The sequence below is a fragment of the Oxyura jamaicensis genome, chromosome Z, assembly GCF_011077185.1.
Source record: "Oxyura jamaicensis isolate SHBP4307 breed ruddy duck chromosome Z, BPBGC_Ojam_1.0, whole genome shotgun sequence".
NCBI classification, from domain to species: domain Eukaryota; kingdom Metazoa; phylum Chordata; class Aves; order Anseriformes; family Anatidae; genus Oxyura; species Oxyura jamaicensis.
In genome coordinates this window covers 53,138,417-53,154,757 of record NC_048926.1, presented here as the reverse complement: position 1 = coordinate 53,154,757, position 16,341 = coordinate 53,138,417, and the positions used below count along the sequence as shown (strand labels likewise).

Below are 16,341 nucleotides of genomic sequence, written 5' to 3'. Positions count from 1 at the left end.
AAATCCAGCTGAGAATCCATTCTGATCAGAAAGTGTTTAGTTATTTCAGCATACAATAAAAATAACCACATTTTGTCATGTAGAAAGGTCACTTATACAAGGCAGTTACCAACACAGGTTTTTTGTTTGTTTGTTTGTTTGTTTGTTTGTTTTCCCCATTGGCTTAAACTGTTACTTCATGCCATATAAATATCAATGAGGCTTGTTGTCCTTTTAACCTCATGGAAAGATTTCTTGGTTAGCCTCTGATATGCCTCATATCCATATACTGAAGAAAGAAGAAATATCTAACGCCACAAGTATAGCAGAAGAAATTGTTCAGGTGCTTCTTTAAAGAAAAAGTATTTATGGAGCCAGAATAAGCAAAGAGGATTTCTTACCTGCACAGGTATCTTGGGGGGTTTGGGAGGTCTTTAACCATGTAACACTCTCCCCCATTTACACAGAAGGCTTTCTGCTTTACATCACATTTCGTGAGATGACTTGTCCCAGTTGTAGATGTAGAAGTAGCTGGAAAAAGACAAAATGAAAATACAGATCAGAATGGCGTAAGCTTTTTTCCTGTCTGGTAAGTGTACTTGTATGTGAGGGAAGACATAAGGCCAGGGAGTATCTGGCATGTATAGTGAATTCTCTATCTGCTGCCACCACAATTATGAATTGTTTGATACCATTTTTTGTTAACTGATACACAAAGTGGAGTTCAAAGGCCACGCCTAGCCTAAGAGGAAGGCAGTATTTCTCTAGCTCCAGTCTATCATGCAACCTTAAATTTCTGCAACACTCAGGTGTATGTCATTGAATCAGGATGTGTGTGACTTATATGCAGTTACTTATATTGTGTTAATCATTCAAGTGATTTGGGGGTGTGAGATTCATTACAGGCTGTTGAACTCTGAGTGCATTGTTGATATAGGTCATTTTTGCTTGCAGTAATAAAGTGAGGCCCTGGATGAGGTTCCTTCCCGATATTACCTTGAAATAGGTGTTTTCTGTGGCCCAATATAGAACTGAATCAAACCCTTGAGACTGAACCACTCAGTCCAGCCTCTGCATTTTACCAGAGGAGAGGATGACTGACTGAATGCCTCATGGCTATTTCTCTGTTTACGGATGGTCTGGCACAGAACTGTTGCTGCTCTGCCTTGAATCTGTACAAGGCAGGGAGAGGGCAAGAGGCTGGAAGCATTATTCCTTACTACGCATATGACTGCCACCATTGCATCCAAAGGAGACCTTGAACTGGAGGCTAGCCTAGCTACTCCTGCAGATGGGCTTATCTGTGTGAAGTTAGTACATTCTGTTAGACATTACTAGGTGTCTAACTTGCCATTAAATGGAAGTACCTACAGTGTTTCTTACCTTGCTACCTGCTATATTTAGAGAACACCTAGGGTTGGCAGGAGCAGGGTTTGGTAAAGCAATATTTAAGGAGGCTGACAGGGTAAGATGAGAAAAAAAAAAAAAAAAAAAAAAAAAACCGCGCTAGGATTTGCTGGTGTAGTGTCTGTCAATGAAAGGAATGTGTCTTGGGCCAAAGGGAGCAGTACTGTCTGAGAGGGAGTGCTCAAAAATTCACTCTGTTCCCATTGCAGCCATTGCTGGTAACCCCTGTTGTGAGGTGATCTACCTGAGGTTGCCCTAAACAAGCTAATGGCAGCAGGGATCAGCTCCTCACCCTGTTCTGTGGCTGTGAAACTGCCTCCATGAGCCAGATTAAACTTAAGGCAGGCATGCACCTGCTAGGCTGCAGCTGCAGACCCAAATTACAGCCGCTGGTGCAGCAACCCCATACATACAGTTTGGATACATTTTTCTATAAATATTTTTCCCTGAATACTGCCGAAACAGGATAGGCATGATTCAAGCCTGGAAACTAGTCAGTCTCCATCTCAGGAACCATGACAATGACATGCTGTGTGATCTCTGGCAAGTCATTCAGGTTAGATTCACTTTGCTTGACTTTTGTCTAAAAATAAATCATTTAGTTGTAAGACCCTCTTTACAGCCCACAGAAAGCTGCCCACATTATCCTCCCAGTGGGTTGGATAAACACAGTGTCTGTCTGTCCACATTAACTGCAAAGCAAGCTTATGCCCTTGAGAAGGTTCCCTAATTTTCAATGTGGTTCAAGGACCATTTTCAATATGGTCCTTTTTTAGCTACATCCAGACCTACAGAAATAAGAGATTTTCTTACAGAGCTAAACACATCCCAGTATTTTTGTTTCATTTTCTATTATTTTATTTCCTTTTCTTTATTATTATTATTATTTTTTTTCTGAAAGATAACTTCTGCCCTGAGGTGGAACAACTGTTTCATCTACTGACTGATTCTGCTGGAGTTGACTAGGAAGCTGTAAATACTTACACAAAAGTTGCCTGATGTTAAAGCCTTTTCTAACATGAAAAGCACTCAAAGGGCATGTTTATATTAGGTAATGCATGACTTTCTACCATTTGCTGTGCACACTGAATCCAAAGAAAACATGCTTTTAGCAGATCAGCTGTTAACAAATACCACTTACACATTTTGAGATTTTTTTTTTTTTTATTTTTATTTTTTTTTTAATAAGGATGAAGTAGTCCCTCTCAAATACAGTTTTCATGTGTTTCTTATACTTTTTCAAGTAAAACTGAATTTTTAGAACTCAGCACTCAGGAGAATGGGCCACCTTGGTTTTCATCATTTTTGAATGTTTTTTTTAGTCATCTTGTTTCAATGAGATATGAGATAGTTTCTGGTATATTTAAGTTCCCCCCTATTGTTCCATCAAAATCCTTTCTGCCTGTACAGCTAGTGTCTCTCAAGCCCCTTCCCTACTTTGCTAACCATCACCAGCAGGCCAACTTATTTTTCTTTGTTTCATGATGCCTTGTTGGCATGGGGTGCTCTCCTCCAATAGGCCGAAAGTGCTCCGAAAAGCACTCTTGTGAACTCTTCTGAAAATCAAGCTCTCCCTGCTTCTCACTATGGCACCCACCCATTGTGTCATGTCTCACCAGATCCTGATCTTGACTGGGGCCTCTAAGTGCTAATGAAACACAAACATAGGGTACTAATTCCTCAAAAAAACAAATTCCTTTCTCATGGCTCCTCAAAGCATGATGTATAACCTCTCAGATCAGGATAAATTTATGCCTTGTCTAGAGGCAGGAAAAGGGGTCATGTTTTAAAAGTAGTCTGACACTTTTTCAACTAGCCTGGGTTGAAACAGGACTTTGCACCCAATGTTGACAAAAGGCTGGCCAACAGATTGCCATCAGCTCAGCAGTGAAGGGTCGTCTACGCCTGGTGTCTGTGGGTTGGCCACCATCCTTGACATGAATCTTAGGATGGGAGCTTTACCTTCTGCCCTTCCCTCTTCACTGACTTGAGAGGAACCTTGATTATTAGCTCAGAGGAGGTGCCTGACATGACAGGATAAGGCATAACATGACCTCAGATATGACAAAACCAGAGTGAGTGAATCCCATCTGTACAGTAAGACACATGAAGCATTTGTGAGTTGTAGCAGGTAAACTCACTTTTAAGCTTACCCCTACTTATAGCCTATCCACAACTGTGTCCTTTTGCCTCATTAAAAGACTTCATTCTACAGGAGAGACAAGCACTCTGAGGATGTCCTTGAGCTCAGAAAGCTAATGCATTAATTTGTGAGTGAAAACAAAACAAAACAAAACAAAAAACCAACAATATTGTCTGCGGTGTTTCTGCCAAAAAACCATACTGCTACCCTGCTGGCTAATGGAATGCTTTAAATTGAATTATGAAGGTAGATATAGTAGCAAGTGGGCTCATAGCTATCTATAATTGTTTTCATCATCTTGCTTACTGCTTTTTCTTTAAGCAGCCGTTCAATCAAAAGCAGATCACAGTGGAATTTCAAAGTAACAGTTATTTCCCAGCTGATGTAAGTGAGCTTTGGATAGCAGCAATTGCTCTGAACTGATTAGTAGAGATGGGAATAATCTGCAGTTCTCAGAGAAATCCCATGATATAAGGGCTTTACACGTATTTGTGAGGGGTGTCTCTACCCTTCATTTTTGGCATCACATGTTCAAAACCATTGTATAAATCTCGCACAATAATTTTCTCTGCATTACTGATTCATTGGCACTGTAGTCCCAGTCTGACTGAGCTTTGTAACTGCATGGGGTGAAGGGAAGAAAAAAGTCTCCAGGGAGTTAATTCTAGTATTAGTTTTTCTTTGCAGAGGATGCACAGTTTTTATGGCATAAAGCCAGTATTCAGTGTATGCACTGTAAGACTATTTCACAAATTAAATACAAGAAACACTAACTGTGGTTTTGGGTTTCACTTAAAGCCACGTAACGGAAGAAATGTGGTGTTCGAGAGCAGGTGTTCATCAGAGCCCATTCCATACAGCCCATAACTACCCCTAAAACACTGCATTTCCATAGTTCTCTAGCAGAGAGGGGCTTGGAGGATGTATAGTGGGAATGACCAGCAGGGGTGAGGTAAAGCACAGCTGTAGATCTGTGCGTTGTTCTTTATCCACCTAGCCAAAATTCATACCTCTTTTCTCTTCTGTAATGTTTCCTTCAGCTACACAAGCACAAGCTAGCCAAGCTGGTATGTTCCACAGTCCTGCACTGAACCCCTTGCTTACTGAAAGTCTAAATTACATGCTATAATGAAATTTGAAAATGTCATGCATAAGATAACATCTGAAAATACTACACACTCTTATTTTATTTTATTTTATTTTATTTTATTTTATTTTATTTTATTTTATTTTATTTTATTATTTTATTTTATATTTTATTTTATTTTATATTATATTTTATTTATTTTTTCTGCATGCAGAAATGCCATACTTAAAAAGCAACTGCAGGCAGTCTGAATAAAGTCTGCACTAATGCAAATATTCACCTGGCAGTAAAGAACAATAAGATATGTTACCCTCGAAGGGAACTGCCGAAAGCCTTTAAGAAAAAGAGAAATAGATAGAGCATTTTCCAAAATCTACTCTCTGAAACATGAATTACTGCGGTACAACTACCTCAGGACTATTTTGCATCAGACAGATACCACTTCACATAATTCTGAGCTTACCTGGGGGATCTCTGACCTGTTTTTGTCCCGGAATAGAGAAATGCATTCTCGTTCTCTCTCTTGCTTTCCATAGACCCCCTCTGAAGTACAGTGGTTACGGCAGTGGGGCTCTCAGGCTTAGGCTCTGGAAGGAGTCCTAAGGTATCTCTGAGTACAGATTGAGAAGGAACAGCTTTGCAACCTAAATGGAATAGTATCTGTGCCTCCTTGAACTGAGTTTCTGCAAAGCTGGTGTAAAATCAGAGGACACACTCAAAGTCCTGCAAGGTGACAGCTGAGATGCTTATGACCAAAGGGAGACAAAGTTCAGTGGCAACTGCAGGACAAAGGACAGCTTGCCATTGTCACTGGAAGGGCACTTATGAGACATAAATGTGCCACTTCATTGGACTGTAGACAGAGATCTTTCCAGTCTCCTCTTGTGAACAAAAAGAGCAGATTACTGGGGAGGAACAAAACAAATACTTCTCCTTATCCCTGCTGTCTGAAACTAAGGGTTGAGCAAAGCCTGCTGTAGCTCTTACCAATGGAATAGGAAGGGACCTGCATGGGATGTGGAAGGGGCAGAGAGAAGGAGGGTAAGAGAGCACTTACGCAGGAGAGCATGCAAGCCAGCTTTAGGGTGACAAAGTGTGTGCTCCCAAAAGAAACACAGCTTTACTAATCCACATTCCCTCACTTGAACCTCATTCTTTCCACTAAAAGCTCAATACAATTCCCTCTTGACTTGCTGATGGGCAGTTTAAAGATGTACAGCCCTGATCTGCAGGGTAGATTGATTTCCTGTGTAACCTTGGCTGTCACACTTAATCCCTCTGTGTCTCAGTTAAACCATCTACATTTTCTTTCCACTGAGTAGGGGGGACTCTTTACTTACTCCAACATCCCTAATGAGCCTGACTTGCAAAGTGTGGAGAGGTACTTGCATCTGCGGAAAGCTCTGCATTTCTGTAGAGCACTGAATGAGGAAACCCGCTGGTTCCAGCATAACTGTGGGTAGCAGAAACTAGATGGGTACCTTCAAAGAGAACAGAAGCCAGAAACTGAGACCAATGTAACAACAGCTTCTATTTGAACAGAGGAGAATTTCCATTTTACCAGACATGTAGAAGGATGTGTTTCATGTCCTTTCTCTGTTTCCAGAGCTGGACCTGCATCCAGGTAGCTCTGAACATAACAAAGGCATAAAAAAACGCTGCTACCACCAATGAAAGAAACTCAGGCAAAACCTCCCAGATCTCTGTTGGAGGCTTTTCTGGTCCATTTCATAAGACTGCTCAGAATTTTTCACATTGCTTTGGTGATGTAATACAGTAAACTGGCTTCACAAATATCAGACACTAAAACAGATTCCTAGGACCTTCACATGAGATCATTTAAGGAGCCTGCTGTTTTGCCAGGAGCTGGAATTGAGCGCTTACAAGTTAGGGGAATTACTCTCTGGCCTTCAGACAATGCTTTCTTACTCTGGCTGTATCTCTATGAAGATCAGGGCCAGCAAGAAGGAAACAGGAAATCACTGGGTCTGCAAGATAGAAACTTCAGGAAAGACTGAGAGCACATAAACTCTCGCTGAACCACAGCAGCGTGTCCCTCTTCCTTCTATGAGTCCTGACACAGGCTCAGCAGTGGCTTCCCCTCATGAATCCAGGCTTAGCAAAGCAAAGAAAAAAGAAAAAAAAATAATGAAAAAACAGAAAAACAAAAGGCAGACACTTAGACACTTAGTTCACTGCACCAGATCGCTTCCTCCCTGATAGCCCAACAGACTGACCCAGTTGGCAGGCATGCGACGGCAAGACCTGCACAGCATCTGGCTCACCACAGAGGGTCGAGAGGTGACACATGTTAAAGACAGCCTGGCCATGAAAAAAAAAAAAAAACACCAAAAAACACCAAAAAAAAACAAAACCCAGCAACAAAAAAAAAACACGTTTGCTTCATTTAATTTTGAGATGGGACAGAATATGGACGGGGACACACAGCTCACAAGCTGTCTGTGAGGGAATGCAATTACTGCTCTGAAGAAAAGCATCAGGTGGGACATGAGCTCATCACTCCTAGCAAATGCTTGTGCACAGTACTTTTTTTTTTTTTTTCATAAAAGGGAGGGAATGTGGGTTGTGGAAGAGAATGAGGGTGCACAGAGAGACCTGCTTGAAACTGGGCTGCCAGACAAAGCACACTTTCCCCGTGCCATGAAGAATGTCAGCTTTCACCTTTGGGCGATGTGATAAGTGTCTGCAAGAGGTCTGGAAGGGCCTTCAGAAAACATTCCCCACCTAGGGAGGGGGCACGTGAGTGGCAAGACAGGAGGCAGTGACAGACTAAAGGGTCCCCAGAGGAAAAATGTGCGTGTAGCAGGGAGGGGCAGCTGAAATTGAAGGAAAGAGGACACAGATGAAATGTGTGTCGAAGGAACCGGGAAAAACAGGCCTAAAAACAGGAACGCTGAACTGACAGCCAGATAGGGAAGGGCCTTTGCTATCGGGGGACTCCCAAACAACCTTGAAAATGCCAGAAATTGGTGGGAGGGTCTGAAGACTTAAAGACCCTGATTAAAACAGACTGCAGATAAGGTGCTGAATGCAAATATCACAATAGGGAATTGTATCCAATATGCAGGAGGCCTTTGCTGCTCCAGAGAATGTCCCACCATGAGGAAAAGCCTTAGCGGCCAACAAACTGCAGCAAAATAGTCCTGGCTTGTGTTGCCTCAGAGGCTGCATCCTGCTCTTCTCCATGCTGTCTGTGCAGCAAGATCACTAAAATAAAAAAGAAGAAAATCTAACCCTCCTCAGTTAGTCCCAGCTCAAGTAGCAGGGCTGTCTTCCTGCTCCTGATAGTTGTTGTGGCAGAGGATTGTGTTACAGGTTCCAACTGTCACCATCAAGTTTGCCTTGATGAGTACAGAGTGATACAGACATATCTATTTCTTTATCACATTGAGCATTGATATACTTCCATCCCATTACAACAAGGTAAGTCAAAGTCTGTTTTTGTTCCTCTTTTCACTGAAGGATTTTTCTTATTAATTCCAAGTATAGCAATTACACATCTTCAGATAAGTGCACCATCTCTTCACTTCTTTAGTGCTATCTGCTCAGGGACTGTAAAGTCTATTCAGCGGCTTATGAAAAGTATCACAAAATCTTTCAAGCACAAACGATATTTCATACAAAGTCAACTTGATAATCCTATATTGTCAGGAACCCTTCTTCAGGAGAGCATTTCAGCAAGAACACGCTTAAAACTGAGCACATAAGCTCACCCAAATTCAAGAAAGTACTCAAGTACCTGCTTATTTTAAAGTCACATTGTCTTCCATGCTTTTTCTTGATGTCTTTAAAAAGTTTTACTGAAGAAGAGTGGATTTTAGCACAATGCCTTAAGTGTTCAGCCTTTTAGAAAGCAAAACTTGCCCACTAAAACACACCAGGTTAAACAGGCTTGCTAAAAGGATCTGTGTCTGCAACCTTTGTCTGTTTCTGAATGTCCAGTACAACATCCCTGGGCAGGCATTAACCTGTCTTCTGCTGTGTAGTTTGTAGTGAAAAACACTTGCCAGTTTACTAATTCCAGAATGAAACATGCTTTCATTGATTTTGAAGCCATTACCAGTATGTCCTCAACCCAGACCCCATTCCCAAGGCTGGCCCTGAGGCAGTAACAGCTCAGTCTCTTTAACCAGCCTGAGGTCCGCAGGTGGTGAGGAACAGCAGACCGCAGATTATTATAGAAATATGCCTTCGTTTTGAGTCAAAGATATGGCAAACACAACATCTCTCAGAAAACACAAAAGGTTTCTTATAGATTGACAAATGTCTCCTAGATACCTGCAGTAAGAAAGCATTACTAGAAAGGGCCTCCAATGGGAGGTATGGGAGATAAATATAGAACAAGAATTCTTACTGAAGACAGCTTCCTTCCTAATGCACTGAAGCTCAAATTTATTTGTCAGATCACTTTGATATTTGTACTCCAGCAGAGATTTCCAAGGCCTCAGAATTTTTAAAGGTGCTTTATAGTACAACACAAGTTCTGAGATACAACCAGCACAAAAGTTGTCTTGTTCTCTAGCTGTTCAGACTTACTCCTTAGATTTGAAATGAACCATTCCCTTTGGAAAATGGTATTAGAAGCTGTTAGAAACGGATGGTGGGTCTCTTACATAGGTTCTACTAGACAAGTCAGCCTCCTGAGCTCTGTTGCTCACTGAGACCCAGGAGAAAAATCTTCTGTGGGTGGGTGCACAGGGAAATTACCACTTTGCTACCCACCAACACAGTCAAGGGATATACCTTTTCTCAAGAACACATTTTCTTGCTTGGAATATCTCTCTCCAGAGTGGAGTGGTGGAGAACAACATTACCAGGTGCTTTGCTTGCAGTGAGAGCTTTTGGATTCTGTAAACGGGGTCCTTTTACAGCAAACTGTCAAAACACTTGAGATTCCCATCAAAGAAAGTGCTATCTGCAGTAAAGAAGACTTTTCTCATTTCCTTCCCTGATTTCCAGCCTGGAATTATGAAACTGTCAAACCAGCCTGAAAGAAGTGGGTGTTGGTACCTGAGCTACTGTTGTGCCATGTGGCACAATTCCACTCATCACAGCAGGTGAGTTTGTTAATGTATTCTCATAAGTCTCCCCAACTGCAAGAGGTGTGAGGTACTTCACCTTGGGCTCACTAGCCCAGCTCCACAGCAAAACCACAGGTTACTGTTAAGGCAATGAGATGCTGTCCTTAATTAATATCTGTTATCAACTTGGTCTTGTAAAAATGAACAGTAGTATATTTATTGCAACGGGAAGGGCTGCCTTCCATCTGTCAACAGCACTGGTTTATCTGTCTCTTTATTTACCTGCTAACCTTATTTTATTCATCTACTATTTCTTCACTGAAGTTACATTTTAATGTGCTGATATGCTGACTGTCATTTAATTGGTACCTGTTCTAAAAAAATGTCAGAAGACTATGCAATAAACATGTGACTATGTCAGACAGTTTTGAAATGTTTATGAAAATGTTGTTGTTTTTTTTTTTTTCACTTTAAAAGAAGTACATTAAAACAAGCATAATGTTATTTTTCTAGCCACTAAAAAAGTCTAGTAAGAAAAAATACAACCATGTAGAAAAATAAAATGTGTTCATGTTGAGACTAAATGGCACATTTCCTCCAGAAGTTAATTTCTACAGTCTGGTTATAAATCTGTCAAAAATCAGATTTATAATGAAATGCTAACGGATTCCAAGCAATTGCTGTGCTAGTGGAGTCACTGTCATACTCGTGTATTTGTGCAGACACAGACCTGCAAAAGGGATGGATCTGCAAGAATGAGAAAGGTTCAACTCCCTGAGTGGGACCCTCCCTCTCTGCAAGAGGCAATGTCAGAGTGAAGGAGAACTTGCAGTTTGGATGAACATCATACTCTCAGCAGAAAGCCAAGGTCTTTGTTTAAGAGAGGAAATGTGGCAACAGTCCACATACAGCCACTTGAAGAAAACTGCTAACCAAAAAAACCCCACCTTTTTTACACGTGGTAGCTCTCTCTTTTAAATGTAAACGATTTTTACTAAGTCAGTGCCATTCTTGGTCCTCACTCTACAACTTAGAAAGGGCTCTTCAGTGGTATTGTTTCTATAAAGAAATCCCAGGTACTGTTGTGCATCAACGTCAAGGAGAACACCAGTCAGAAATGGAGAGACCTCACAGGGTATGTAAAGGGCAAGAACAGAGTTACACAGAAATGGCAATACCAGAAAACACTGAGGATACCAGAAAGCACTGGAAATACCAGAAAACACTGGGGAACTCTGCATGATGATAGCCAAGATTTTCTGTAGGATGCTTCACAAAAGAGATTTTTCCAAGTAAAATGAGGGTGCTTGTTGTGCAGAGAACACCTCCAGGCAGGGGAGGTCCATGTGAAGTGGCCATTTAGAACAGCGATTTATGGACAGTGCACCCAACTGCTGACTGGCTTCTGGTGGTAACTGACATCTACAGGGAGAATGGGAGGGAAGAGGAGGTAGGCATGCAATGAGATGAGAAGCCACTGGAGGGATGGAGAAAGAAAGCATGGTTTAGTGCACGTGGTATCCTACTAGTGACCTTCTGAGCAATCCCTTTGCTCCAAAGACTTGAGTCCATTTGTATCAAAATTAAACCACATTTTAATTACTAAATCTTTTAGAGAGTTTGCTTTTCCATCTCCTTTTAGTATACAGACTGAACTGTTACAGTCGCTTGACTGCTGCATCTGTCTTGTGGTGCCGTGACGCATACCTTCAAGCAAAAATCTGTGCTAATGAAACGTTTGAGTCTCAAATGTGTCATTGCCTCCTGCAGGTGTCTGAGGAAACTGCCATCCACCACCCCACACAAGAGACCCCGGGGACTGCCCCCATCATCCTGCCATGCTGACGACATTACGCTCTCTGTTTCAGCCAATAATTTGACAAAGTCCAAAGGATGGCCTGGAAGAGGATTGTGCACCCTAGCCCAGTGAAGGTAGGTGTTGTTTCCACCTAGCAAGATGTGCTTCATGTGCCACGATTGCACATGATGTATCAAGATCAAGGAAAAAGATGTATCAATCTTTTTCCATGTTTGTTCTAATGTGAGGAAAAAAGACAAATTCCTAAAGGGCTTCAGGACAAGAGAGCAATTTGGCACAGATCAGTGAAAGGGAAAGCTATCAAGTGGTCAGAACGAACATTTTAAGCAAACATTTGACAGTAGCAGTGGGAGCTCTCATGAAGTTACAGAAGATGCAGGCTTAGCATTTATTTATTGAAAAATATTGTCCTGTAGCATGAGCCAAAGGCAAGAAGATTTGTGGTCTGAGACATTCAAGAACCCTGAGTCAAGCCTTCAAAATCCTGAGATAAGTTTAAAAAGAGAACAGCAGAATATAAAATATTCTTCTCATATATTCTCTCAGTGTTTTTATAGGTTCGTTACTTTCCAGAATTTGAGTCTATCTAGTATTACAGCCCGAGAAGTTAGGCTTTCTCTTTTTCCTTTCATGTGAAATCTGAAATGTAGCTTGAAGAAAGAAACTGAATACTGCAGGGATTATGCTAACATTGCGTGCTGGTAGCACTGCAACAGCATTTTACTGGAGTCTGAGAAACAGTGCGATCTGCTGCAAAGCTGCCTTGAAGTACTGTTTTCAAAGGATCCTCAGCTACTGTACCCAGAGTGAACTGCAAAGGGAAAATTACCCACCTTGGAGATGGTGAGGATTTCACAAACGACCAATTTTTTGAGTCCTAGGAATACTGAGACCGGGCTGAGCCTTTTTGCAGGCCACATGTCATCGTCTGATTTTCTCTGGGGCTGAGGGGTGTGTGGGGGAAAGGGGCACCAGCCTTACATGTGGTGGCCTCATGGCTGTGCCCCTGAAGTGCTTGCATCCCTGTGCCTCCACGGCCAGTGCTCATCCTGCAGCCATGGGGGCTTTTGGGGGCATCACTGCCAATGCCTTTCTTGCCCTCCACCCTCCCCTGCAGCCCCTCTGGACAATTTGCACCACTGCAGACTTGGTAAGTCTTACATCAAAGAGACCCTGGTGGATGTAAAGTAGCAACAGCAATTCTAGCCTAAACCTACCCTATGTTCGTGCCCTTTCATAGGATGCATTTCCTCACTGGAAAGCATTTCAAGGTCAATGCAGACAAGACAGCATTTGAGTATCTCAGGGCATAACGGAATGATTTTTGCTTTCTTCAAGGTATTCTGTTACATCCAAACAAAGCTGACTTTGTATCTTTTTCAACTTTCCTGTTGAATCAGAAACCTGTGTCAGCTTATTTAACCTTGGTCAGCAAGACACAAAACCTGAATGACAAATACAGCTGTGGCAGTCGCATTTGGTTTGCAGAGGACACTAATTATCTTCCTCCATTTACCCAAAGCATCTTGCTTCATTCCACAAAAACCTTGCTTTCAGTTACCTGCAGTGGCAATGCCATGGCAGCAATGACTCAGAGAGAAATGCACCAATGAAATGTGCAAGGAGTTTGACTTAAAACTGATGACATGAAAGTCTTGTGTTGGTGGTATGCCAATGGTGAGCTCAGTTACAGTGTCTGTACAATCTTTTACTCTCCCAGCACTGCAGCGATTGACCCCTGAGTGCCATTAATTTCCATGGCCTTTATGAAACTCACCGAGTGGGATGAAATTGCATTTTACTGTGCAAGGAGTCTGCTTTGAGAGAAAAGGGCAAACAGGCCAGGAGGATTTATCTGCCACAGTCACTTATGACTTGATTGAAATGAGAAACTGATCCCACTGAGAGACAGAGAGAGAGTGGGTCCTTCTCCTCTCTGACATTTTTGCATGATTTATCTGCTTTTATTTACAAGCAGCAATGAAGAGTGGTCCTTTGAGCACAGTTTTCTATTAATGCTTGTATGGCTAAGGGCAGCTATTTGAATTAAACAGTTTGAGACACTGCCCAAACGAAAATGAATGAATTTCAGCATCTAGACAAAAATCTTCATTTTAAGCTAGGGAAGGAAACAAAGACTATTTAATCAGACTAGCTTAAAATGAAAAATATTCTAAATCAGTGTATGATAGCTCTGATTAAAGAATTGACTAATGGCAAAATGACTCTGTGGATAACAAAATCAAACTAAGTGTAATGTGAAATATATTCACTTAACTTCTTTCAGTAAGACTTTTTTCTTGTTTTGGCCTGTTAGTTTTGTGCAGCTTTTCAGAAATTTGCTGTGGAAGAAGATTTCCCTTCATTACTCATGCTGATCAGAATAAATTTGGATATCAAAAAGATATCAATTAATAGATAATATTAGAAAGAATAAAATGAGAAAATCTTTCATGCATTTTGCAAGCTAGAAATGAGTTCTAAGAGCCTGATGACCACATTAAGCAATTTTATGCTTCCAAAAGCATAAAGAACTTTTTTCATTACTTAGGTTTTATTTCCCAACAATAACTAACCAAAAGTATAGAAAAAACTTCAAGAAGTCAGTAGACAGCAGTTAAGAAGAATGTGTACTGTTTTGGAAGGATCTGAAAGTAATCAAAATGGAAGAAGAGGAGGATCAACATTTAGAATATATTTTTCTACTTCCTTGGAAAAGAATAGGAATTCTAACAGTCATAGTGAAAAAAAAAATCATTTGTCATTTCGCTCTAAATTAAGATGAAATCCACTACATGAAAAATAGTAGTAAATAATAATAAAAAGCTTTGAACTGAATAATTATAGAAATATTTTATAAGTGTGTTTTCGAAAAAACATATTCTCTATATATGATTTTTTTTGAAATATATTTTCTAAAAAACACAGCTCTTGTCTGGTGTGTCCCACGCATGTCTATCAGAGCGCTGCAGTATATGCTGTCTGTGACATGAAGTCCCACTGCAGGAGAGGAAAATTACCCAGATCTTAAAAGTAATGACAGTTACTTTTCAAGAGTTTGTACCAAAAATAATTTCTTTTTTTAGCCATTTTATGCTCAGCAGCTGGGATAGCCTGGAAGTCGTTCTTCTGAAATCAAAAGATAGAAGAATGGTGCTAAATAGACTGCTGGTTTTGGATGGACCAACTCAAGACCTCTCAAGGCCTCTTGAGTTGTTCTGCTTTTCAAACAGCCTGGGCTAATCCATGAGAGCTAGGGGCTTTAGAAATGGAAGTACCCCCAAAAACAGGAATGTCTTTCTAAAATCTGAGTTTAAATGCCACAGCATGAGCTCTTAGTGCAATTACTCTGGGTCTGTCTTCTTGTAACTGAGATCAGTGTTTGGCCTCAAGTCAACAGCAGACACATTTTATAAATGAGCGAGAACAGGATGCCATTCATTACCTCCCATCTTTCACACATATTCTGTGTGAGCTGGTGGAGTATGTCACATTGGAGAAATAAATGGAAGAGGTTACTGCTTTAAGATAAAATGGGAAAAAAACAAGTTTCAGGGATTTCATCTTTGGCTTTATTATAGCCTTCAATGTGCCAACTAGACTGTTTCCAGAGGCTGAGAAAGAGTTACAGCTGCCTAAAATGATACTTCTCCTGACTCCTGCAGAGCTGAAGTCCGAACCTGTCTCTCACTGTTGTGGCACTGGACCTACGGAGCACAATGTTTATCCCTTTCTGTTTTCAGAGGTCTTCCACCCTCCCCACAACAGCTTATTTCAGTCTGTGCGAAACCAGCCCCGTCTGTCAGTCTGAGTCTTCCTTTCTTGACGTATTTCTCCCCTCCTGTCCTCCCCATGCCACTCCTGCTTCTCTACTTTTGATGCCATTTTGGTTTCTTTCCCCAAGCTCCAGCTGCGTGCCTTTACATCACCGTCCAAGTGAGATGTAAGGGTAGCAGGGATGATTTGGAGCTGCACCACACACACCTAAACGAATGCAGTCCTGCTCTCCTATGGGCCAGTGATGTGTGAGGCAGCACAGCTGGAGGAGATGCAAATGCATAAAACTTTCCTTTGACCAACCTGAACAGGGCTGTTCTCCTGCCTTATCTCTGGGTACGTGTTTGCCTGGAGGGCAGGACAATTCTGTAATCCAGCCGAGTAACTGAGGCTCAGGGCATTTATTTATTTATTTATTTATTTATTTATTTATTTATTTTTAGCATGGGAGTAGGCTTGACACAGTAACCAGAGCCATCAGTAATTGCATCCCATGCATTTTCTGGTGTGCCTGGCTCCTCTCCTAGACTGACTGCTCTCTGGAGACAGGTCTGGTTATATCTTGATGCAGAACATGCCCTTGGTATTAAATAAAGGGTCACAAAGGGAAGCCTCAACCCAGCTACCTAGTCTGACAGAAAGTCTTTTAAAGTGTTTTCGAAGCAAGTTACCCGTTTTGCTGGGACTAGCAGCCTTATTTATTATATAGAACTCATTGCTTTGCCCTGGAACTTGGAGATTCAGCTTATTTCTGGGTTTCTTTTCCTTAGCCCTTGCCTAGGCTTTTCTGGATTTCTAGTAGAGAGTCAATTAGGAGCAAGTGATGGGCATGTTATGAGAGGAAATTACCAAGCAGTACGGAGCAAGAAAAGTGAGACAATTATCTGAACTAATTCCAGCCAATGAAGTAAGGAAGGTGAAATAAGAAAGCCATTTTTTTTTAGTTTGTTAAATAATAAAGGTAATTAACCTTTGGGCTTAAACTTTGCATGAAAACGTAGCCCAGACAGGCTGCTTAAAGCACCACCTTGATGCAGCATCCATGGATGCTAATCCCAAGGTACCTATATGTTCAGAGGGAGATGGT

The 16,341-nt window shown here is 41.3% G+C and overlaps 1 protein-coding gene across 6 annotated transcripts in view; it reads right to left on the bottom strand.

The window, feature by feature from the left end:
* The window catches only part of NRG1 (neuregulin 1), a 292,955-nt gene that overhangs the window by 29,785 nt on the left and 246,829 nt on the right, over window positions 1-16,341 (bottom strand). For all 6 annotated transcript variants that reach the window (XM_035309952.1, XM_035309949.1, XM_035309950.1 and 3 more), the window contains one exon: window positions 381-510. In XM_035309952.1, the coding sequence (XP_035165843.1) occupies window positions 381-510 (130 nt within the window). The remainder of the gene's footprint in view (window positions 1-380; window positions 511-16,341) is intronic.